We start from the raw sequence: 26649 nt of genomic DNA, 5'->3' as shown, positions 1-26649 counted from the left end.
CTTGTTTGCAGAGGTGGGGACTGTGGTTACCTAATATCGCATAGTAAGCTGCCTTGTTTGGGTCTTTTTCTAATTTTTTGTTGCAGGGAATGGCTCCAGATAGAGGATGGGTAGAAGGTGCTATAAAAGCATAAGGTATTAATAAAAATTAAAACTCAGAGAAAATCACAGATCCCTAAGAGTATTGCAGAAATGCTGAATAACCATGTCTTAAGATGATAACTATGATTTCTTATTTTCTCCTACCAGGTCTTCAATGAAATTTACCCAGTCTGGACCTATTCCTACTTGGTGCTGCTGTTTCCTGTATTCCTTGCCACAGACTACCTCCGATACAAGCCTGTTATTCTGCTGCAGGGATTCAGCCTCATTGTCACGTGGTTCATGCTCCTTTATGCCCAGGGACTGCTGGCCATTCAGTTTCTAGAATTCTTCTATGGCATCGCCACAGCCACGGAAATCGCCTACTACTCCTACATCTACAGTGTGGTGGACCTGGACATGTACCAGAAGGTCACCAGCTACTGCCGAAGTGCCACCCTGGTGGGCTTCACTGTGGGCTCTATCTTGGGCCAGATCCTCATCTCTGTGGCAGGCTGGTCTCTCTTCAGCTTAAATGTCATCTCCTTGACCTGTGTGTCGGTGGCCTTTTCCCTGGCCTGGTTTCTGCCCATGCCACAGAAAAGCCTCTTCTTCCATCATGTCGATTCGGCCCGCCGAGGGGTGAACGGTCGAGTGCAGAATGGCAGCGTCAGGAACACTCCAAACTCCAGTCATCTTCCTGGGTGGGAGGACATGGAATCAAAAATCCCTTTAAATGTGGAAGAGCCTTCTTCGGAAGAACCGGTAGGTGGAGCGTGTATTTTCAAGGTGAATATGTGGGAGACTCGTGTCTTTTGAGAAAAGCAAAGCTGAAAATACTGTTTTGAGCATTTTCTTCTAATTTTGTAAATAATCACACATATTTGCACACTTTCTCTCTTCACTTTCTTACTTTAAAAAAAATTTTGAATAAGGTTGATGTTGCTATTTTATTACTGGAACAGAAGGTTGGGGGAAAGTTAGGAAGCCCATTTTATCAGGCCTAAATAATTTATTTTTTGTGTGACCCTTAAACATTTCCTTATTATCCCTTTAGGTATGCTAAATCACTCCTCTCCTTTACAGCTAAACCTTTAGAAAAGAAGCTGGTGCTTCCTGACGCCATTTGCTCTTAACCTGTCTCCTTAATCTCTTGCCACATGGATCCCACCAGTCTGCCAAAAACTGTCTTTTCCAGTGTCACCAGTGACCTCTTCAGGGCTAAATCCCAATTTCTATTAACACTACCACATTTCCCCAGGCTTGAAAGTTTAGAGTCATCCTCAATATTTCTCATGAGACAGTATTTGTCAAGTGTTTAGCACACTGCTTGGCACGTAGTAAGTGCATAATAAAAGCTTGTGCTGCCACCCCCTTTTCCACCTTTTTTACTTTCTTTTTCCTTTCCCTCTCTGTCACCTATACATTCATCCATTTCCCACATGCTTCAAGGTGGCTTCCATAATCTCCGTCCTATTCTTCCCCTCGTCTTCTCCCATGGCTTCCAAAAGAACCATCCTGTTACAGGTCTGCCCCCAGAAAAAGGAAAAGTACCTGCCGGATAGGGCTGCTGGCCATAGGTGTCAGAACAGACAAGTGTAGTGTAATTACAAATGGCAGCTTGAGTGAGCAAAGGAAATAGCTTGGGCTTATTTACTGCAATAAATATGCAGTATGCAGATACTTTTCTGCATGAATCCTGAGGGAAGGGAAAGGGAAGTTTTCTCTTCTCCAACTGTATGCCACAATGGCCTTTGCAGATGTGGAGTACCTAACCACGGAGCTGCAAAGCAGAAGCTCACAACGTTAGCGGCCTTGAACCCCTCCCTGCTTTTTGTGCCGAGCTGGGAAGTGGGCCCATTTATACTGCACCTGTCTGTTGGACTGCGTTTACCTGCTATAAAACAAATCTCCTGCCGCTGGTCTGGGCTGTGGAGGAGCGGGCTCCTTCTCTGGATACCCAGGACTATGACTCTCCCCTGACCTAGAACCACTGTCTCCCTGCTGCTGGAGCAGATTCCAGCTGCAGCTTTCGGGTGGCTGCCCAACAACCTGGGGTGCTTAGAGCTGGGCCATCCCCTCTAATCAGAAGGCAAGGGAACAGAGGGCAGGCCAGGTCGAGGTTGCAGCTCCTGATGCTCACTGTGACTGGGGTCTTAAAGACTGGGCTGGGAACAGCGGGGGTCACCTTGACAGGGATTTGAGAGACCTCCCTCCTCTCTGGTGATGTAGAATTAAAGGTGAGGAAGATAATGGTTGGAGACAGACCACAGACTGCACTGAAGACAAAGGCTTCTGGTTCAAGCTGTGTTTGAAGTGGAGATGATAAAAACTTGAGCAAAACATGAGCCTCAGTTGGAAAGAGAATTCTGGTTTAAGCGTGAGTTGTGCCGAGCCTGTCTGAGGCCCCTTCCAACTTCTGACATTCTGTGATTTGCAACGTTGAGGGGAGCTAATAAGTGTTAGTAGAAGGTGATTACAACCAATATTCTTGCTTATTAGGTATACAGATATTTATTCATCTGGGCTCCATCATGGGAGTTTGGAATATGTGAATTAGAATTAATTAGAATTAGATTAGAATCAGAATTAGAATACAGTACTTGATTAAGAATCATAGACCTAAGAGTAGTAAAGACTTTAAAGTGCAAAGAAAAGGAAAAAAAATCTTAGGCCAAAGGCTTTGCCATTAAGTGGCTGGTGCTCTTGGGAAGGGCACCAGCTCTCCAGACTTGATTTCCTTGTAAAACATGAGGGGGAAAGGAAAGTACTGTATTGAATATAAGTCTCAGAAAGGAAATTGACCCTAGAGTATGGATGGATGGAGTTTGCATTAAATTCTTGCTCTGTGCTAAGTGCAATGTGGGAGCATCGGAGAACCCCTCAGGACTTGCCCCGTGACTCAGACTGGGAATGGGAAGGGACTTTGGAGTTCCACCCACCCAGTGCCCTCAACTTAGAAAAATTAGGCCAGTGTCGCATAGGTAATGTGGGGCAGAGCTGGGATTTGAGCACTAAACTGAGCTCCTGCTTCAAGACAGGAGAGGGTTGGGCTCCCTGTGAGTGTCCTGTGTGCACACATAGAGCATTGCTGCATACGTCTGTGTCCATCTGTGCGCCCCCAGAATTAGAACTGTCCTGAGCCTTTTGGCAGGTGCCCCCTGAATTTTCCCTCTGCTGTTAGTGGGGGGGAGGGGAGAGATGCTAGGAGGCCCCTCCTGGCTCTGTTCTTTGGGCCCCAGTACTACTGAACACCGGGTAGCCTGCCCTTCAGCTTCGCTCTTGGGCTCAAGAGCTTGGGCCTCGGTATGGGAGACCTGGTGATCGAGATGTGGCCAGCGCTCCGGGGCACGTAGGGCACAGCGCCATTTTAAGAAGACGATGAGCCTGGGAGGTGACACGATTGCTTTTCACGACACACCTTTGAATGATTTTCGTTCAGTCGTTTCAGCCCCGTCTGACTCTCTGTGATCCCTGTGTGGCACTTTCTTGCAAAGATACTAGAGTGACTTATTGTTTCCTTCTCCAGCTCATCTTGCAGACAGAGTTAGGTGACTTGCTGGGGTCACACAGCCAGTAAGTGTCTGAGGCTGCATTCAAACTCGGGGCCTCCAAGAGAGAAGAGTGAGCATGGGTGGTTGTGATTGGGGCAAAGTCTGAGTAGCCAAGACTCTTCCCCCTTTTTTCCCCATCCACCATGGGCAGAAGGAATTAAAACCAACCTTACCTGTGGCTTCTTTTCAGAAGGGTTTATTGTTTTCATTAAGGGGTTGAAGGTCCCTCTTTTCAGAGTATCCCAGAACTGTAGAATTTTTAGGATTGGAAGGTAGTTTTAACACGTTTAAAGTGCAAGTGCTCACTCCCTTTCAAGTCAGCCTGTTCCATATTTAGAAAGCTCTGACAACCAGAGAATTCTTTATTTTGAGTGGAAATCTGTCCATGTAACTTCTCCCTGGTCTAGGATCTTCTCTCTGGCAGAATTAGTTTGATTCTCCCTTGGAGAAGGGGGTTTCAAATGTTTGATGGTGGTGGCAACTGTTTTTTCTTCCCTCATCCCTCATCTGTCCCCATCTGAACATCCCCAGTTCTTGCAGTCATGACTCTTGTGAACCTATTTCAAGACCTTCTCTGCCTCCATCCATTTGGACGTGTCTGTGACTGACCAATGCCACATGGGATTTGACCAGGGCAGAGTATGAGATATTTTGTTTCTATTGATGAAGCCCAAGAATATATTTACCTTTCTTCTTTTAATAGTGGTCTCATTTATTGGATCACATTAGGCTTAGAAACAACTTAAACACTGAAGCATTTTTCATGTAAATCCAGTTAAATTACTCTAATTCTATGGATGATTGATGTTTTTAACTTTAGTATGGAGTAAAATTCACAACTTTTACTAGTGTTAGCCTCCTCTGTCACTTAGGGAATCTCCCTGGATTAACCTCAAGCTATTAAATAACATTTAGATATTTAATTTATCTGTTCAAAATTTACCTTGGATAAAATAATTCTGCTGAATTATGATAGGCCTGGGAATGGTTGTGGAAGTATTTGAGGTTATTAAAAGTACATACGTAATGATAGCAACAAAATATTGTTTGGAGGATTTCCCCTGGAGAGAGGACCCTAAGCAGGGCCAGTCATTCATGATTGGATCACTGGCTAAGAAGAGCAGAGAAAGGTGTCCGATCTCTGTTGGCCCATGAATATGACCCCTGGCTTAGCACAGTCCTTGGACTTCTGTGGGCGGACCACCTGGGCAGGCAGGTTCAGGTTAAGAAAGCAGGTGAGTCTTTGAAGATAAACACACTGCCAAAAGGCCTGAAGTCTCTGAAGATCAGCTCTGGTTAGCCATGTGACTAGACCTGAGTTAATGCCAACTGAGAAAACAAGTAGGCAGCTGTAAAGAGCTGAAACTCTTGAGTCAATGAACTGGGGTAAGACAATCGAGCACTTGAGGCTTATTATTGATTGGACAATACTGTATAAGAATATGCTTGGAAAATGGCCCTTCCCACTATCTTGTGCTGGCCCAATTGTTTGGTGTATATAGAGAAGTGTGGGAGGGACTAGGAGGTGCAGGGAGACTAGCCAGGGTCACTTCTGGGCAGGAGAGACGAAGAGGAGGTCGGGGAGATTCTCTTTCCATCCCCTTGACTTCTACTGCAAAAGACCAAGAATAAAGAATTTTGCTTATCCTGACTCCACTGATTCTAAGGTGTCCAGGGTCCTAACGCAGTCGCCACAGGCAGCAGGGCCTGAAGGAGGAAGGCAGGCAATAAGCACATTTTCGGCGTCTGCTTTGCTTTAAGTACCTTAGAAATCAGGTTTTGACCTCTACAGCATCCCTAGGAGCTAGGAGCTATTATCATCCCATTTTACATATGAGGAAACTGAGACAAACAGAGCCTATTCCAAGTTCAGCTGGTAAGTGTTCGAGGCCAGACTGAACTTGGGTCTTCCTGAATGGGGACCCAGCTCTCCATTACACCACCCAGCTCCCTGGGTGGACCAGAATACAAAAATACCAGATAGAGTAGGAAGAGACCACAAAGAAGCTCTTACATCGTCGCTGGTACTTCCTGCTAAGTGTCTCAGAGGCAGGTGTGCTGTTATCTCAGTGGCGTATGACCAGGTGATTAATTGTTAAAAGGATCGTTGGGCCACGAGACTCACAGAGAGATGCAGTGGAGGAAGTTCCGGCCTGGGCATCCCTGGCTTCCAGTCCCTGCTCTGAGCTGCAGCTGTGGGGTGGCTTGGCTTAAGACCCTCTCACTCTGGGTGCCCTGGATCCCTCTCATGGGACAGAGGCTCAGAGAAGCTGTTTCCCCGTATTAGGAGGAGCATCCTGCCTGGGCTGGAGGACTCACAGATCCATCCATTCTCCCCTCTGATGCCTGCTATGAATTAAAGTTAGAAAAACAAGAAAAACCAAAGTAGTAAAATAGCCCCTATCTAGTTGGAGTGCCAGGTCCCTATGGAAGGCAGCAGGGTGGCAATCTGCAACTTCTAAGGGACCCTGCTGTTTTAGCAAATTTGGAAAGGGCATTTATAAACCAAAAAGTGATTTTTTTAAAAAAAACTTTACGTTTTCAAATTGAAAAAGAAATGAACCTAAACAGTTCTCTAGAGTACCAAAAAAAATGGCAGCATGTTTTTGTTTTTTTTAATTTTCTTTTGATAACATCACTTGAAGAGCTCAAACTTCAAAATTTCCTTTGGAATCTTAAAGTTAAGGATTCCTCATTGCCAAGGGTGTCAGAGCTGACTCTGTAAGGGTGATCCATGCTTGGCTTCTTGAACATGAAGAACTTCCCTTTTTTTTTTTTTTTTTTTTTTTGTACCTGGAATCCCTTCCCTTAGGATTCAACTTTGCCTCCCTCTCGTTCTTATTTTAATGATACTTTTACTTTGTTTTGAAGAAAGGAGATTAAGAATATATGTGCCTCTCTGTATCCCATAGAGGAAATTAAAATATTCAAAAAACTAGCACAGTCCAAACTCAAATAATTAAATTAAAATAGGGCATACTTAGGAAATGAAATAAGACTTCAGGGAGTGTTAGCCAATACTCTAAATGTGTCTGGCTTTTGATCCTCATTTAAATAGATAGATTTTGGCTCTGCGTATTTCCTTCCATGAGTCATTGAAATGATCCTTCTTTGGCTTTCTTCTTTAAATGTATTGGGGAGATGCAGTTGGGGAGGATGTACAGGAAGCCATGTCATCTGTTTATCATTGGGAGGGGGGGGAGTTTGGGAATAGGCTGGGGAGGGAAAGAGGAAAAGGAAAAATCTTAAGATGGAGTCAACTGCTATTTTCAAGTAGATTACAGGACTGTTGTATAGGAAAGGAAAGTGAGCCTTACATCCCAGGGGCAGTTAGAACAGAGGTGTGAGATCCCTGGATTGTATGTAACTCTAGCTCTGAAATCTTTCTTCTTCTGAGAGAGTTCAGGAGGCCAGGTGGCAGGCTATTTATTTATTTATTTATTTGTACTTTTTTGTTTTTTTAATTTATTTATTTTTTATAATTATAACATTTTTTGACAGTACATATGCATAGGTAATTTTTTACAACATTATCCCTTGTAATCCCTTCTGTTCTGAATTTTTCCCTCCTTCCCTCCACCCCCTCCCCTAGATGGCAGGCATTCCCATACATATTAAATATGTTATAGTATATCCTAGGTACAATATATATGTGCAGAACAGAATTTTGTTGTTGTTGCAAAGGAAGAATTGTATTCCGAAGGTAAAAATAATCTGGGGAGAAAAACAAAAAATGCTCACAGTTTACACTCATTTCCCAGTGTTTCTTCTCTGGGTGTAGCTGATTCTGTCCATCATTGATCAATTGGAATTGGGTTAGCTCTTCTCTGTGTTAAAGATTTCCACTTCCATCAGAATACACCCTCATACAGTATCGTGGTTGAAGTGTATAATGATCTCCTAGTTCTGCTCATTTCACTCAGCATCAGTTGATGTAAGTCTCTCCAAGCCTCTCTGTATTCCTCCTGTTGGTCATTTCTTACAGAGCAATAATATTCCATAACCTTCACATACCATAATTTACCCAACCATTCTCCAATTGATGGACATCCATTCATCTTCCAGCTTCTAGCTACAACAAAAAGAGCTGCCCAGGTGGCAGGTTATTTAAAACAGTATGTAGCTTTGCATGAATTTAACTATCTGCCCCAAAAAAAGGGAAACCAAATTAACTCCTCACTGAGAATCCTAAAAGGACCTTTGTACAGGAATTCCTCCTTCAGGTACTTCTGAAATGCAGTTTTGACTGTTGGGTTAAAGACCTTGTTGTTTAAATTTTGAGTTAATTGTTTTCCTGTAAAAAGCTTTATTTCTCATTCATCTCCCTGTTGGGTCCCCTTTGCTGTTTCCCTTTTCCTGCTGTTCCTGTTCTTACTGCACTTCCTCCAGTGATGAGTTCAGATTAAAAGTTTTCTGAATACAGCCTTCAACTCTCAGAAAATTGAAACTCCTTCACAGTTCTAATACAAGGGAATGAGCATTGCACAAATATATAGCAGACACCTTCTGGGTTTGTTTTGTTTTGTTTTGTTTTGTTTTTTGAAGAAAGGGAGACCACATGTACCTGAGATCCCCAGAACTATGACTAGCCCCAATTAATATGTTGTTGATTAAATAACACTATCTGTGGGAGACACTTGATGGGAAAATCAGAATATGTTTCCTCAGTGACAGTTTTTGTCTATAATAAGCTTGCATCTCTCTTTTTTTTTTTTTTTAAATTAATGGAAAGTCCTTCCACTTCTATATTTTTAGTATATGGGCTCAACATAAAAAGACTTGCTTTTTTTTTTTTTTTAACTAAACATCTTTTCTGCTTCCGTTTTTATAATCTTTCTATAATGTGATTTGTTATACTGATTGTTTTTACTAAAATTGAACCAAATTTCCTGATATGAATATTAGTTGGTCGTATTCGATAATTTTTAGTTCAATTCAAGAAGAATAGATTCAACAAGCATTTATCAAAAAACTACTATGTGCCAGGTACTGGCACTGGAAAATGCTACAGAATATACAGTGTTATTGGATAAAAACAAAACGTCTACAGAAATAAATATGAAATAAATGAATAGTAATTATTGGGGGAACAAGGAGGTCTACTCATAAATGTACACTCAAAGAGCAAAGCTGGTCGAGGAAGACACGTGCTGTCATGTGGGCAAAAGCTCTTAGGTGGGAGGTGGTAGTGCATGTAAGTAAGGCGTCGAGACCAAAATGTAGAGTACATGGGGTGGAATGGAAAATCTGTCATGAAAGATAGGAGCCATTCTGCTGTGTCTTATGGACAAGAATGACATTGCCAGACCGGTGCTAAGAAAGGTCACTCTTAGCTGTCTCACAAGACTCATTTCTTCCCATTGGTTGTTCAGTAAATTCAACTTAGCAGATTGATTATTACACACTTACTTTGGTCCTCTATTCTCGTTTGCCAATATCTTATTCAATACTTTTGCACTGTTATTCACTCAAAGTACTCAGCTATATTTCTCTTTCTCTTTTTCTATTCTTGCCAGGTTTGGGGATCAGAATGACGTTTGACTTCTAGACAGAATGAGGTAGATTATCCCTCACCCTTTTTTGAAATCAGTTTGTGTGGGATGCGTCCAAGTCCTGGAATGTTTAAAGGAATTCATTTGTATCTCATTCTGGTTCCTTTTTACAGGGCTTATTTCTTCTTCTGAGAAGAAAGTATTTAAATTGTCTACATCGTCTACCAAAGCCTGCTGTGACATTTTTCTAGTGTTGTAAATATTTGTCCATTTCTTTCGAGCCTTTGTTTTGTTTTCCTCTGCACAAGGGCTAACCAGGACTTAGCACATATAGTCATGTGGTGCACAGGCTGGCCTGGGGACAAGAACCAGGTTTGAACTCGTGGACTCTGAGCCACTTCATCTGTCTCAGCCTCAGCTTCCTTCTCTGAATCAAGGGCTTCTGCTGCATGAGTGCTGGCTTTCATGTAGGATCCTGTGGTCTCCTGACAGTTTTTCTTTCTTTTGAACTTGTGGTGGAACACTGCTTGCTCATTTCTGCTTTGGGTAATTTGATGTGTGGTGGTCCCCCCATATTTTGATGAAGTCCCCTTAAAAGTTTGCTATTTTATTGACTTTTCAACTTTTAATCATTTCCTGCTTTATGCTTGCTTTGGCTGTATTAATTTGCTAATTTTCTACTTTCTTTGAACCACAAACTAAGTGACTAATAGTTTTTCTGTCTTTCCTGATGTGTTCATGGGAATGGATTTGCCTCATGATATTGCTTTGACTATCTCATCAGTTGACAGAGACCACTTCAGGAGGGTGTTGGCATTGATTAAGCTACTAAGTATTGTGTCCCAGGTACTGGCCAAGCCCTTCACAAATATCTCATTTGATTCCCACAACAGCCCCTAGGAGTCAGATGTGATTATTATCTTTGTTTTACAGATAAGCCAAAGCAGGTGATCTGCCCAGGGTCACCCAGCTAGTAAGGCTCTGAGGATGAATGTGCGCCCCACATACTACTCAGCCCCTACTACGTTTGTCACTTTACATGACTATGTTTGTTACACTTAGAAATGTAGACATTTGTGTCCCTGAGGGAGCGTGAGCTCCTCAACAATGGCAGGGTTTCTTTATGGCGCTCTGTATCCTCAGGGCCTTGTACAGATCTGGAAGTTAGCAGATCCTTTACAAATGCCCCTGGAGAGATTTGCCTAGTCCAGCTCAATCTCCATCACACCCCTCTCAACTAGTTGCCACCAAGCCTGCACCTGAGGCCTCCAGGAAAGAGGGATCTGCCCCTCCCAAAGTTGCTTCTGTCACTTTTGTGGGGCCTATAGGGGTCATGGAAAATTACATCTTTTTTCTTAACCTCTAACTGAAATTTAGCCTTTCTTTCAATTAGGAATATAGACAACAAGCCACAGTAGTGTTGTTCTTTAGGGTGTCAGAGGAGTTCTTGATCCCAAAAAAGGTTAAGAAATCTTGGTCTAAGTGATCCCTGGGACTCCTTTAACTTCCAATATTCTCTGATTTTAGGGAAAGATGCTCTTAATAATCACTGAGGCCCAGAGTCATAACTTTTAAAAAATTAATGCAACCAGCTTTGTATCCCCCAAAATGATACTGAAGCCTCAGAGAGTTTAAGGGTATGCTTTTTTTTTTTTTCTTCTGTATGACCATGGTTTGTACACATTAAATTAGAAGCTTTGACCACATATGTGACTAATTTATATGTTGCTCTTGCCAGAATTTTTAAAATAAACATTTTATTGATACTCTTTTTAAAGCATTGCCACCGCTTTCCAATGACTCCTCTCCCATAGAACCCTTTTTTTATGATAAAGAAGTACAGTTAATTGCAACATATCAACATGAATTTTTGCCACTACATATCTCCTTCCACATCAGTGGTCCCCTGTCTCTTTTCTAGCAGTAGGAAGATTCCTCCCTTGTATGCTCTATCAATTCTTGACTGGACCCTGGTATCTTTCAATATTTGTTATTATTCTCTTTGTTGTATAAATTATTCTGAATTTATAATTTTGTTTTATATCTGCTCATACAGGTTTTCCCAAGTTCTCTTGAGTTCTTCATGTTTATTCTTTCTTATGGTAGGGACAATAGGGTATATTCATGTGCCACTTTGTTCAGCCAGTTTATTCATCATTTCATGGGCTTCTAATTGTTTCTAATTCTTTGTTACCACATGGACAAAAATGCTGCTATAAATACTTTTGTACATGTGGGACCTTTCTGTAATGTTTGGGCTAGCTTTCTGGAGGATCTTGGGACCAGCCTTGATCTTAGTGGAGGAGTGTGAGAGGCAGGAGAGCCATTAGAAGGATGGTCAAAATTGGACTGTCTCATTTCCAGTCCTTCTTAGCCCTTGAATACCTATTACAATTACATCATTACAGCATACTGAATATGTGTGAACTAGAGAATTAGTATATCACCATGCTACTTACTAAGTATATGTATACTAAAGAACCATCATCTCATCAATTCCACTGAGTTAACACCTTCTTCAGAGTTCTGGCCCTCTATACTTTTCCACTGATTTTTTTCCTCCTTTTGGTTTATGCTCAGTAGTGATGTCTTAAGTCAAAGGGTAATACAATTTTGTGACTTTTCTAGTAGGATGCATTGCTTCATAGTTCCACCATTGCATCAATGCATTTTTTTCTTATGTCTCACCAATATGTGTATTTTTTTTTTCATCATGGCCAATCAGATCCATGTGAAACCTTTTAAGAGTGTTTGATTTTCATGTATCTTATAATTTTGGAGTATTGTTTCAAGTGATGTTGATGATTTGTATTCCTTTTGAAAACTATTTATTCATATCTTTTGCCATCTAGTTCTAACATTCTGTGATTTTAGTAATGAATATAATAGAAATAAATCTTACACTTAGGTTCAAAAAGTCAGCTATAAAGTACTATGAATGAGATGTATTCAGAAATCAGTTCATAAAAAAGGGGTCTCTGAACAGGATAGAATTTGACATTGGAGTTGATTGACCCAAGGTAAGGTAGTGAAGTAGTATGAATCAGTGCAGGATTGGCTTTAATCCTAGCATCACTTTGCTTTCTGATTCAATGGCAGGATCCTTTGGCCTGCCTGGTCTGCTTAGTTCCTGAACTTTGAACAGGATGTGGGAAAATTTTGGTTTGTAGATAAGTGGAACAGCAAGATGAGTAAGCAGAGGGCTTTTGTTCTTTTATATTTGTATCAATTTCCTATACCTCTTGATTATTAGATATTTATTCAATAAATTTGCAGGAAAGATTTTTTTTCCTCAATTGATATTTGCCTTATACTAGTTTTTGTGCAAATTTTTTGTAAATGTTTGTATAATTAAAATTGTTTAATTTTGGTTTTTTATAATAATCTCTGTCCCTTGAGTAAGAATTTTCCCATGCCAGGCTTATGCAACACACATTTTTTTCCTTTTTCCTTTGATTTTTTTTTTTTTTCTTTTTGGATTTTACTTTTTTATTCTTGGGTCATGTATCAGTTTGGAATTAATTAGACTATATGGTTAAAAATATTGACCTCAATCTTATATTTTCTACCAAACTGCTTTCTTCTTTTTCTTGTAGTTTAACGTATTAAGGAGTCTTTATTCTAGTAGTTTGTTTTCTTGGACCTTATGACCATTTTTTCCCTACAACTATACTCATATTTAATATGATTCTTAAATTTACAGCCACTCTTTGGGGGCTGTCTTATTTATGTTCTATAGATAAAGAGCTGAGATAAAGTGAAGTTTGTGTTTATATCAGTTCCATAGTAAGATTTTTTAAAAAATATTTATAAAAATAATATAGGAGAGCTGGAAAGGATTTTAGGCAGCTTAGATATCTCAAGATCTTATGGACTGGATATCAGCTAGTCCAAAAGTATCAAACATGTGGCCCTTTCATGGAGCTGGAATCAGATTAAAATATAACTGGGAAATATTAATGAAATAAAAAAATAGTAAAACCTAGTTAACATTACATTTTAAAACAAAATTAGGATGCACACACATAGGGAATAGTGGCTTCTATTTCTAAAGCCATTAATAGTTGTGACAAAATCCGCCAGAAACGTCCTTACTAGCCCTTAGTTTTAATTTGTTGACGCTGTGGTAGATGGCAGTTAACCATTTTAAGAGAACAATTATTTATTGACGCCCAGTTACATGCAAATCATTGTTCTAGACGCTGTGGCTACAAAGGCCGGACAAAAACCCAAAACTTGCTTGCATTTTGCAGTAGGGATGCCATGGTACCCAGACAAACACAAGATAATCCGAGGAGGCAGAGACTGTTAGCGAGGAGAAGGACCCACAAAGGGCATGGGAGGAAGGGGCCCCTCACTTGGGGGACCCAGGGACTCCGCAGGGCACTGGGGTGGGCCGGGCGCGGACTGTGGGAAGTGTGATTTTGTGCAGTGCGAGCCGGGCCGCCCCATGGGACTCTGAATGCCAGTCTGGCGCTGCCAGTCTGGCGTGGTGGCGCCCACTGCCCTGGGCACGCACGCGGGAAGAACCAGGTTCATTTCAGCCTCAGACACTGGCCGGCCCCTGCTCGCTGGGAGACCAAGGGGAGGACTTCTCCTGGAAAACGGCCACGCCGGACCTGCGGTGCCCGCCGGCAGGAGGCGGGGCTGCGATGCAGACCGCGCTTCCCATTGGATGTGCAGAGATCGGAGGCGCTAAGGGCCTGGAGCACGGCGCTTCCAGTGGGGAAGAGGGCCCGGAAAGGCTCAGAAGGAGGTGGCCCCCAGCCGGCCCCTGAAGGCGAGCGGGACCCCCCACCCAGAGAGGAGGAGGAAGTTTGTTCCGGGAAGGCAGGGTGGCCTGTGCAAACGCAAACGACCGGAGCCCGGAGCGGAGGGGGAGCCACGGGGCAGCTCGTCCCAGTGTAGTGTGTGTGAGGGGAAGGACGGGGCTTCTCTTGCTCTGCGTGGGCTGCCTTCCGCCATCCCCCGCAGCGGTCACACTTCTGCGTCTAGTCCCAGCCCTCCTTGGAGAGTCCGGCTTCACATTTCCACATAGACTCCTAGAGCATCCAGAACTTTTTGAGTCAGAGGCACCTTGGACACCCGGAGGCCCGAGCCTCACCTTCCACACAGAAACGGACTCTGGAAGGTTACCTGAGGAGCTCCCAGGGGAGCGCGGTCTCAGGCGTGGGTTTTCTTTCTCTACATCCAGGCCCTCACAGCCCGCCTTCTGCAGGCCCGTGGGGCTCCGGGGATCCGCTTGCCTCGCCGCTCCACCGAGCCGCAAACCGCCCCTTTGCTGCTTCCGTTCAGAGCTCTGCAGACCGGCTGGGAGGCCTGCTGCTGTTGAGCCAGAAAGCCGGTGATGGCTCAGTCCCGAGAAGCCGGAGCGCTGTGGGGCTCCCGTCAGCCTGGAAGGAAATGGAAGGGACTAGAGGCCGTCTCCTCCCGAGGATTTTACCCTTCTGTGCCTGTGTGTCCTGGCCCTCTGACAACCAGTGAAGATTAGCACTCCTGTGCTGTCACCTACCTCCACAATGGGAGGAAACGGGAAATTTCAGCTAGAGGCTAGCAAACAGCAATGCTTTTTCCATATGCATGTTCACCATTCCCCCAAGGCCTATACCCCAGAGATCCGTGGCCCCCAGTTGGAAAGCCCTGATCTGGCAGACGAGGAAGCGGAGATGAGGGAGTGTCTATCACACCTGCTCTCCTCTCAGCGAGGGGCATGTAATTGGAATAGCCTTTTCACAAGGAAGCTGTGACTTTCCTAGTTCATTCCCTATGAGGGACAAGGGGCACTGTTATAAGCTCATTGGAGAGAAGACTCACCTATGCTGAACAGCTGCTGTTGTGATACTGTGATTTCGTCAAGACCGAGGTCAGGATGTGCAGCCTCTTTTGACTGACGTGACTGATGGGGTTAAATTGGAGGGTGAGCAATTAACTAGTCCAACTTACTCATTCTTGGTGTTATTAGCATCATGTGATCAGTGTTTTCATCCTGTGGTTTGAATTCTGACAAGATGATAGGGAGACCTAATATAGCGTGTGTGGAATTTTTTGTACATCTGCATATGTATGGTAATATATAAGTGTGTGTGTATAACATACTTATAATTGTGTATTATATTTGTATTTTATATATTTAGAGCTAGTATGTATTTCGATATATACATATGTATAAAATTATTTAGCTCTATGTAGTATATACACATATATAGTGTATATTTGTAATTGTGTATTATATTTTATACATTAAGAGCTAGTGTGTATGTATATATATGCACATGTATAAAATAATATTTAGCTATATACAGTACACACATGTGTAGTATTATGTTTACAATTGTACATTATATTTTACATATAATAAGATCTAATGACACATATGTATAAAATATTATTATTTATTTACTTAGCTGTTGTAGAGTACTGAACTGAAGGACCAGGCAAACCTAGGTTTACATCTACTCTCTGACTCTTAATGCTCATGTGAGCATGAGCAAATGGCCTAACCTCGCCACCTCCATTTCCTCAATTCTGAAATAGGGTTATAATAAAGGTGCAGTCTCTACTTCACAGAATTATTTTGAAACTCAAATGAGAAAACACTTTACACACCTTAAAGCCCTTACAGGTGTTTTATTGTTATTATCCAAAAACATTCTCAACAGGCTAGAAAAATAGGCTGAGATGAATGGTATGAAATTCAGTAGGGAGTCAGTATAAAATCCTTTACTTGGGTTCAGAAAGTCAGCTAGAAAACATTATGAGCAGGCCCTAGGACTTTTAGTGGCCTACAAGTTCCTTTTGAATTAGCAGCATGGGAGATACAAAGCTGACAGTATTTAGTGTCCTTCCTGAGTATGGGGTGTAGGAGCCCTGCCATTTTCAGGTTGGATCAGACCAGAGAGCATTGTGCCCAAATCTAGATGCCAGATTGTCAGTGAAAAGAGGAAGGCAGTGATAGTGAAAGGACTAGAAGCTGTGACATAAGCCAGCCAGTCAGTAAGTACTTATTAGGAATCTGTCCTGTGCACGATCCTACTCTTCAGGAGCAGGGACAGACACAAAGTGATGCAAGCCTTCAAGAAGCTAATTTTCTACAGGGGAGAGAGGAACAACAAAAAAGTAAATACATAATTTGAACGAGGGAAAGAGAGGAGACAGCAGGGAAAACTCTTCACAGAATCAGAGATTTAGAGCTAGAAGAAAGCCTTGGAAGCTCTCTCCCAGGCCCCTCTCTTAACACTGGAGAAAATTGAAGTTCGTGATTAGTGGTTGATTTGGGATTAGGCAGCACATGAATGAGGCTCGAAGGAAATTGGAGTGAAGAGAGGGCTTCTCCATTGTGAGAAATGACCATATAAAGACATGGAGGTAGGAGATAGAAGTCCAAGTTTGGGGATAGCATGTTGATCAGTTTAGCTGAGACCTAGTTGGTGAAGGGGAGTAAGGTGTCCATGTCCTGGAATAGTAGGCCTGGAGCAGATTGAGAAGGGTTTCTAGATACCAAACACCTGAAGATCGGTTGAAAGATGGTCAATCTAAAGAATGATTTGGGAAGAGCTGTACTAAAACCTTTAGAGTTGGCATTTGGAAGAGGGGTTAAATTTGTTCATGGCTCTATAGGACAGAAGTAGGAACTACCTAAGGTTGAAAGATTGGAGGTTAGAAGAAGACAATTTCAGCGTTCAACATAAGAAAAAACCAACTTAAAATGAGAGCTATCTTAAAAAAATAGAATGGGCTAGTGTGGGCAGTAAATACTGTGTTTTGTGATTGTGTAACACTCGTGCACTGCACACACCATACCCTATCTAAAATGCCATAGCAGGAATTCAGGTTTTAAGTAGGAGTTGAACGAGATAAGCCGCTGAGGTTCCCCAAAAGCCCATGATTTCCTGTACCCTTCTTTTTTGCAGAGAATATGCTTTCTACTTTTTCATGGAAGCCTCATTGTACAGCTGGTAAATTTATCTTTCATTCAAGGAGCAACCTAGTTAAATCTGGCGAAATTCATTTATAGAAACAGTGGCTGCCAGGTTAGGAAATGTTTTGACCACAGCAACTCAAAAAGATTGTCTTAAGGCATGGAGAACTTTGCTTCAGTAAGGGAGATTACTCATCCACACTAATTGAATTAATCACATTATGGTACTTCCAAATAGAATATTTACAGGCAGGAGACTGCAAAATGTTTGTTAGTATAATTGTTAGCAAATACTTATTTCACAGAAGCAGACATCTGGGTTTTGCGAGCCCACAAAAAGTTCAAGGATATTAGAAAACTGGAAGCTGCTCTTGTGTGTTCCTGGGAAGGCTCATCCCTTTTGGGTCTCTCTTTGTTCCTGGCCCCTTGGCCCATGTAGGAATCCAAGCCAGACCGCCTGCTCGTGCTGAAGGTCCTGTGGAAAGATTTCCTGGTATGCTATTCCTCCCGGCCTCTGCTTTGCTGGTCCGTGTGGTGGGCCCTCTCTACCTGTGGCTATTTCCAAGTGGTGAACTACACCCAGGGTCTCTGGGAGCAAGTGATGCCTTCTCGCAATGCTAATATCTATAATGGTGGAGTGGAAGCTGTTTCCACACTGCTGGGTAAGTCCATCCAGAGGCCACTGCCAGGCCCCTATTTCCCATTTGGTTCAGACTGGTCTCTAACCTCTCTCTTTACAGATGCCGTCTTAATTCCCATTCTGAGGCTTTTGTTCATCTTCTCTCTTCCTTCCCAGCCAAACCTTCTTCAGAGGCTAAATTCTTACCCTTTCTCTTTGAAACTCTCCTTGGCTGTGGTAGCCCAGGGAATCCCAATCTCTGAACCCTGATTATTCCCAGGCCATTTATCACAAAATTTCACCCCAAAGATAGTCCGGTATTATTCACTAATAAAAGTCTGAGGACATAAACTAATCTATTTATTTAGTGCCATACCAATCAGACTCCCAAGAAACTATTTTAATGACCTAGAAAAAATAACAACAAAATTCATATGGAAGAACAAAAGGTCGAGAATTTCAAAGGAATTAATGAAAAAAAAAAAATCAAATGAAGGTGGCCTAGCTGTACCTGATCTAAAACTATATTATAAAGCAGCAGTCACCAAAACCATTTGGTATTGGCTAAGAAATAGACTAGTTGATCAGTGGAATAGGTTAGGTTCACAAGGCAAGATAGTCAATAATGATAGCAATCTAGTGTTTGACAAATCCAAAGATCCCAACTTTTGGGATAAGAATTCATTATTTGACAAAAACTGCTGGGCAAACTGGAAATTAATATGGCAGAAATTAGGCATGACCCACACTTAATACCACATACCAAGATAAGATCAAAGTGGGTCCATGATTTAGGCATAAAGAACGAGATCATAAATAAATTAGAGGAACATAGGATAGTTTACCTCTCAGACTTGTGGAGGAGAAAAGAATTTGTAAACAAAGAAGAACTAGAGATCATTATTGATCACAGAATAGAAAATTTTGATTACATCAAATTAAAAAGCTTTTGTATAAACAAAACTAATGCAAACAAAATTAGAAGGGAAGCAACAAACTGGGAAAACATTTTTACAGTTAAAGGTTCTGATAAAGGCCTAATTTCCAAAATATATAGAGAACTGACTCTAATTTATAAGAAATCAATTGATAAATGGTCAAAGGATATGAACAGACAATGAAATTGAAACTATTTCCACTCATATGAGTGTTCCAAATCACTATTGTTCTGAGAAATGCACATTAAGACAACTCTGAGATACCACTACACATCTGTCAGATTGATTAAGATGACAGGAAAAAATAATGATGAATGGTGGAGGAGATGTGGGGAAAACTGGGACACTGTGAGGGACACAACTGGAGTTGTGAATGAATCCAATCATTCTGCAGAACAGTTTGGAATTATGCCCAAAAAAGGTATCAAACTGTGCATACCCTTTGATCCAGCAGTGCTACTACTAGGTTTGTATCCCAGTAGTATGTGCAAGAATGTTTGTGGCAGCCCTCTTTGTAGTGGCCAGAAACTGTGGATGCCCATCAATTGGAGATTGGCTGAATAAATTGTGGTATATGAATGTTATGGAATATTATTGTTCTGTAAGAAATGACCAGCAGGATGAATACAGAAAGGCTTAGAGAGACTTACAGGAACTGATGCTGAGTGAAATGAGCAGAACCAGGAGATCATTATACACTTCAACAGCAATACTGTATGAAGATGCATTCTGATGGAAGTGGATATCTTCAACAAAGAGAAGATTGAATTCAGTTCCAATTGATCAATGATGGACAGAATCAGCTACACCCAGAGAAGGAACACGGGGAAATGAATGTCAACTGTTTGCATTTTTGTTTTTCTTCCCAGCTTATTTTTACCTTCTGAATCCAATTCTTCCTTTGCAACAAAAAATTCCGTTCTGCACACATATATTGTATCTAGGATACACTAGCTGTGTGAAAGACAAGTCACTGAAACTCCTATCTACCTCAGTTCATTTATCTGTACAATGGGAACAATAATATCATCTACTTCCTAGAGTTAAGAGGATCAGATTTTGTAAAACACTTTACAAATCCTCTAAAATGCTATGTGTAGAGGGCCTGGTGGACATCAAGGATAGCAGAGTACTTCTAGTTAATCTCCTACTCAGTGTGATTGATAGGATAATGGTTCTCTAGTTAAACATATACTTAATGTGATGCAATGATATAATCCCTCTAGTTGGCATATGGTGATGTAATGGCTACAGCTGGCACATGCTCAGTTACTGTAGTGATGTAATTGTACTGAGGTATGTAAGGATTGAGAGGATTAGGAACTGGGAGTCTCAGATATAAAGACGGAGAAGACTCCAGACCCTGGACTTCATCCTTGACCAGCCTCATGGTGGCTCTCCTGCCTTCATCACTTCTCCATTTAAAGATGAAGGCCTGTCCAGAGATCCTCCAGAAAGCTAGCCCGGACATTACAGCTATGGAAATGCTATGATTACACTTCCTTTGTATATTCCATACCATATAATGCTTAAGAAATGCTTCTTGGCTGATCCATCTATGTAGTCTCTTCCAGCTTCCAAAATGTTATAGAGAGGATAATATTCTTCCAGGTTTGCAGAGTCCTTTATAAGCATCTTCTCATTTTAGCTCCACATTGATCCAAGAAGCTAAGTATTACTAGAGTCATTGTGTTCCTTGTATAGATGAGTAAACAAATGTGAGCTCCCTGAGGTTGTTAATTTGCCCATGCTTAGAAAGGATTTGAATCCAGGGCCCTGCTGATTCTAATCCAGCAGTGTTTTCACTGCCTAATGCTGTGTTTTGACAGGAGATAAATAGGAACATTTTATAGATGACTTGGATGCATTCAATGATTTGCTGTAATTCAAAAAGTCTCTTCTTGAGCAAAGTTTTGCATTAAATTTTTCTCCATACCATTAGTCAGGTACTTTCTACTAGAACCTATTTCCTTTGGTCAGATATTTTTCAAATAAAAATCTATTTAAAATTTTTTATTTTATTTTAATAGTTTGTATTTACCAGATATATGCATGGGTAATTTTACAACATTGACAATTGCCAAACCTTTTGTTCTAATTTTTCCCCTCCCCTCCCCAATTGCATGTTAAATATTTTAGAGTATAAATTAAATTATATATATATATATATATATATATATATATATATATATATATATATATATATATACATACACACACACACACACACACGTGTCCAAACAGTTGTTTTGCTGTACAAAAAGAATCAGACTTTGAAATAGTGTACAGTTAGCCTGTGAATGAAATCCAAAATGCAGGTGGACAAAAATAGAGGGATTGGGAATTCTATGTAGTGGTTCATAGCCATCCCCTAGAGTTCTTTTGCTGGGTGTAGCTGGTTCGGTTAATTACTGCTCTATTGGAACTGATTTGGTTCATCTCATTGTTGGAGAGGGCCACGTCCATCAGAATTGATCATCATATAGTATTGTTGTTGAAGTGTATAATGATCTCTTGGTCCTGCTCATTTCACTCAGCATCAGTTCATGTAAGTCTCTCCAGGCCTTTCTGAAATCATCCTGTTGGTCATTTCTTACAGAACAATAATATTCCATAACATTCATATACCACAATTTATTCAGCCATTCTCCAATTGATGGGCATCCATTCAGTTTCCAGTTTCTGGCCCTACAAAGAGGCTGCCACAAACATTCTAGCACATACAGGTCCCTTTCCCTTCTTTAAGATCTCTTTGGGATACAAGCTCAGTAACAACACTGCTGGGTCAAAGGGTATGCACAGTTTGATTAAAAATCTATTTTTAAAAAATAATTATTGCATCTGGCTGGGTATGAATTGAAATTTATTAAAACACAGATACATTTAATAGGTTGCTGAAGGAGTTGGGAAGTGTATTTTTGCTTTTTTTTTTTTTGTTGTTGATTTTTTCTTTTAAAGCAAATCAGTAGTTAAGTTTTTGATAGGGGCAGAGATGTGCCTAGAAAGGGGTTCTGACTCTGGCCTCCACTTTATTCTCTGGGGATATCAGCCTGTGGCTGGCACCATAGGACATGTCTGCTGTTACCATGGTGTGCCCATGGGTGTAAGTTTTTTCTGTTAGTCAGTAAGCCCAGAGACTATCCCAATTCATCCCAAACAATCGTGTCTCTTTGATTGATTTCACTCATTTGAATTTCCAGCCAAGTTTCTAGGAATTGTGATTTTGTTCCTGCCTTTGTTTTTTAGGGGCTGTTGCAGTGTTTGCAGTTGGTTACATAAAGATATCCTGGTCTACCTGGGGTGAGATGACGCTGTCTCTCTTCTCCCTGCTGATTGCAGCAGCTGTTTACGTAATGGACAAAGTGGATAACATCTGGGTCTGCTACTCATCCTATGTCATCTTCAGAATCATCTACATGCTGCTCATCACCATAGCAACGTACGTATTCAGGTTCCTAGGAACTTGGAAAAGGATGATGAGGCTATGTAGGAGAAATAGCACTTTGGGTTCCCCTCAGAGAATAACTTGTCTATTTTTTTAAAAAACTGGGATGTAAATGTAATGTTCCACTTTCAAGATAGGAGCAGTAACTTCTACATTATATAAATGTACATACACATTTTTGTGTAAATATACACAAAATGTCCTATCTAGATAGGACACTCCCCTCTAGTGGAAGGAGTCCTGAACTGTCAGCCAGAAGGCCTGGATGACAAACCTTGTTCTGCCACTTTCTGACTACAAATTATTTTAACATCTCCTGAATCTGGTTCTTTTTTGATAAAAATTTCCTCCCTCCCAGATGCCACAAGAAAAGACAAAATTTAAAAATAACTAATAGTAGCTAGGTAACGCAGTGGGTAGAGCGCGAATTTTAGGGTTAGGGTTGGGGTTAGAGGACCTGGGTTCAAATCTGGCCTCAGACACTTAACACTTTCTGGCTGTGCAACCCTGAGCAAGTCACTTAACCCTAACTGCCTCAGCAAAAAGTAAAAAAAAACTCTGAAAAGTATCAAGTTCTTTAGAAAGGCAAGGTTTCCCACACACATACCCCATGGTCGGAAATTCCCCTCACTGGTGCACACTGTCCACTCTTCTGTAAGTTGGTCTTGAGCACTGGGTCCCGGACACTGAAAGGTTAAGACTTGTGGCTGAGCCGAGAGGGCCAAGGGCAGGACTTAACTTCCATCTTCCTGAAGCCTTCCAAGACTGGCACCCTCGCCGCTGTGCTAACACCATAAAGTATTGTGAGGCACAACTATATGGTATTACTATTGTACACATGTAGGGAAAGTACTATGATGAGCTCATTCAACAATCTTTCATGAACTAATGTATGCATGTTTGTGTGAATCCACGTCAGTTTTTAGGCCTCTCTCTGAATGCCACAAATGTTTTTAGCTTGGTTAGGAGGGGGACTGGAGTGAGAAGAGGCGTGTTGTGAGTTAGGGTGGGAATCGTGGCCAGCTGAGGAGTCCCAGTTACTAAGTGGCTTGGTGCTCTGTTTCTAAGGTTCCAGATTGCTACCAACCTCAGCATGGAGCGTTACGCCCTGGTGTTTGGTGTGAACACCTTCATTGCCTTGGCGCTGCAGACTCTGCTCACCTTGATTGTGGTGGATGCCAAAGGCCTTGGTTTGGACATCACCACTCAGGTAAGTCCTGTGGCGTCCTTCCCAAGAATGACGCTCCTGCTTGGGCCCTGGCAGGTGGTTCTGTCTGAGCCTTTCCTCACCCTCCCCCTCAGATTCTTACTTGATGTTAAGGCTACCCTATTTTATGTCGAGGCTGCCTTTTCTCCCACCCAGGCTGACCTTCACTGCTTGTTTCCAATCCCAGTTTTGTTTTCTGCGTATACTGCCCCTCCCACCCAGGAAACTTTCTTTGTCCACTATTCCTGATCTCCCGCCACTTCGGTTAAAGAACACTTGAAATTCTATCTTCTTCAGGAAGCCTCTTCTGACTTCTAGAAGGATAGTAGGAGGATCACTCACTCTTTTACCATATGAATCTCTTGAAAGAAGGAAAAAAGATCTGTGCAAATCTCTATGGATAATATACTTTAATTCATTTGGTGGTTGTCCTTGTTATCATATGTAGCATATCCATTACTTGTTTGTCTGCACACCTGCCTTCTACGTGGGCATATTAGAATAATAAACAAAAAGTCTCTGTTCCAAATCCTTCCTCACCCATCTGCTATATGTAAGTTCTATCATTATATACATCCAAGATAATCCCAATATACTTTGGATGGAAAATTCCATGCCTGTGGAGAGAAAGAACTATGGAGACTGTAGATCCAAGGATGTCATTTTCACAAGTTTCATTTTTTCCTTGTAGTTTTCCCCTTTTGTTCTGACTTTTCTTTCCCAACATGACTCATGTGGAAATGTTTAAAAAAAAAAAAAAATATATATATATATATATGTATGTGTGTGTGTGTGTGTATATAAATAAAATTATATTCTGTCAGGTTATTATATAGTATTATATATATTACATTATATGTAATGTTAAAAATGCTTAATGTGAGTGCTGGGTCCCACTGAGCCTGCCCCCAGCCCCTTGGCGGGTATGCAGGGGCTTGGGTCATCTGACCAGAGCCTCTCTGGGAGTTGAGCTTGGCCCCTGGCCAGCTCTGATTGCCCTCCCAGCTTCTTTGCTTTGAAACGAAGTCTGTTCACAGATGGTCTTTTTTGTCCCCGGCCCTTCTTTCTCCCCAGTTCCTGATCTACGCCGGCTACTTTGCCCTCATAGCCGTGGTTTTCCTCATTAACGGTGCGGTCAGTGTTATGAAGAAGTACAGAAGGCGGCGGGATACTGAGTCTGGCTCCCCGGTGACCTCTGCATGACCGCCAGGGAGGAGGAGACTGACGCCTTAGACCCGAGCGCAGTGGCTTTCCCACGGGTGCCTGCACGTAGAGTTCGTGGACTTTCCCCGAGTTATAGGCATATATTTATGACAGTGTTTGAATGTGCATTTCACTGCTTCAGAGCAGCCACTTGTAATCTTCGTACTTGGTGTTGCACATCTGATCTGAGTACTGCTGATTTTTACAGATTATTTATGTGAAAGAATTTAAAGGAAGACTTTTTTCACCCTCTTAAGTCCACTTACTAAAGTGAAAGCATTTAATTAGAAAGCAAGGTCATTAAAGGTCATTCCCATCCCTCCATCCTAGGATGGGGCATGGGCCCCATGGGTCAGGGCTGGAGGGAGGTGTGCTGGGACAGTCCGTACCTCGTACCCCTTTACACCACCACTTCTTGGTTTTTGTCTACACGTGTTCACTTGTTTGTGTAAATGATTGTTTCTATCCCAAGTGAGCATTATTTGCTGTGGTTCTGTTCCCTAAGGAATCTGTGTTGTGTTTATTGTTTTTCAGCTCACTTTAAGTGTTCTCTCAGATATGTGTGTGTGTGTGTGTGTGTGTGTGTGTGTGTGTGTGTGTGTGTGTGTGTGTGTGTAGTTTCACCAGTATATCACACATTCCTCGTTCTGCTTCCCAGAGAAGCTCAGATAGGTACAAAGAATAGCAAGCTTGAGGTCTGCTAACCCACTACATTGTTCATTGCCAAATGAACTGACTTTATTAGAAAACTTTAAGGGACGATTAATCTTTTTAGTTTAAAGGACTCTGATTTTGTGATAAAACCTAGGATTACTTGTAGGCTGTGATTACAATCAGCCCATCATATATTTGTAGTCCCTTTAATACCCTACACAAGAGGAAGACTTAAAAATACCTTCTCTTATCTTTTTACTGTCTTCCTCTTAATCCAGTGGGCACTCAAGACCATTCCAAAGGAGTATTTTTGTTTTGTTTTGCACAAATGGGACCACATAATTTGTAAGGTAGGACTGGAATTGACAGTTGGTTCTTTCCTGAAATCTGCCTTTAAGTTCAGAAGTGGATTATCTTAAAGATTTTATTAAAATTAGAATCTGATAGCAGTTTCTGTTTCCAGGTTACATGAAGGAAAAAACAAATAGTTGTTTCCATTTGAGCTTGAAAAGTCTCCTATGTGGCTGCCAATGTATGTGAAACATATCAGTATTTATGTTAGATTTTGAGAAGCCAATCGAGTTGAGATGGCATTGCCTTATTCTGGCTACCTTTGAGTAGCTGCTTTTTATTTTATTTTTATTTTTAATTTTTTTTTTAAGAAGGATATAACTAAACCCCTAGTGATGTTGGAGCAGGAAAGAGTAGGGATAAATGAGTGGCAGCTTTCCATTTCTGATCAGGATATAAACAATTAGATGAGTATGACAGGTCATCCCTATGTCTTTTTTTAAGATGAAGATGGGTAGGAACAAGCTAGGGGAGAAAGGGGGAAATGATTCCTTTGAAGTTAGTTACTGGATTTGGGGGGTTCCTTACATTATTTTCTCTTGTGGGGACCATTCATTCTAAAACAAGTCACAGTTGTCACAAAGTATTTTAGGTTATTTTTTTATGATGATATAGATTGACATAATCAAAATGTGTCGCTACCAAAGCATTATTTTCTTATTATCTGAATGTCAGATAGACAACATAAACCTTTAGTTATAAATGAAAAGAAGGTCTTGAGGGTTTATAGAGGAATCCATTTGCACAAACGAACTTACTGTATACGGTTTTGCAAAAAAGTGGATATTATCTGTTGTATGTTTTATTTAATTCTGTATAGATTATAAAATTATTTTTATCAAATAAATATTTTATAGTATTTTCCTTTTTTATTTAAAATATTTTAAAATCTAATATATAGAAAATAACTTTGTGATCATTTCTTTAAATCTGTTGTCTCCACTTTAAAATTCAGTACTAGTCCTGTTCTCTCCCAGCTTTACTAACTTTGAATTTTTCTACCAGTTTCTGACTTAGGAACTTTACATTTCACTGTGTTTCATTAACGCTTATTTTTTCTCCCTTGTTTTATCTAGCATTTCATTACACTATTTAATATTATCCAGCTATGTTTTGGTCTACAACCACTATTTCTTTCTCCGATACCTTTTTAAAAATAACTAGTATTATTGATCTAATTATTAAGT

General features: G+C 41.1%; 1 protein-coding gene across 1 annotated transcript in view; it reads left to right on the top strand.

Moving 5' to 3' along the window:
• Positions 1-26309, top strand: part of SLC19A2 (solute carrier family 19 member 2) — a 33271-nt gene extending 6962 nt beyond the window's left edge. The window contains exons 2-6 of the mRNA XM_074308301.1: positions 250-846; positions 17485-17707; positions 21849-22041; positions 23116-23257; positions 24329-26309. Of these exons, the coding sequence (XP_074164402.1) occupies positions 250-846; positions 17485-17707; positions 21849-22041; positions 23116-23257; positions 24329-24457 (1284 nt within the window). The 3' untranslated portion in view covers positions 24458-26309. The remainder of the gene's footprint in view (positions 1-249; positions 847-17484; positions 17708-21848; positions 22042-23115; positions 23258-24328) is intronic.
• The last annotated feature ends 340 nt before the right edge of the window (positions 26310-26649 follow it).

Source organism: Sminthopsis crassicaudata, chromosome 4, assembly GCF_048593235.1.
Source record: "Sminthopsis crassicaudata isolate SCR6 chromosome 4, ASM4859323v1, whole genome shotgun sequence".
Classification (NCBI taxonomy): Eukaryota; Metazoa; Chordata; class Mammalia; order Dasyuromorphia; family Dasyuridae; genus Sminthopsis; species Sminthopsis crassicaudata.
Note: the sequence above shows the minus strand (reverse complement) of the source record. Positions and strands in the feature narration are given on the sequence as shown.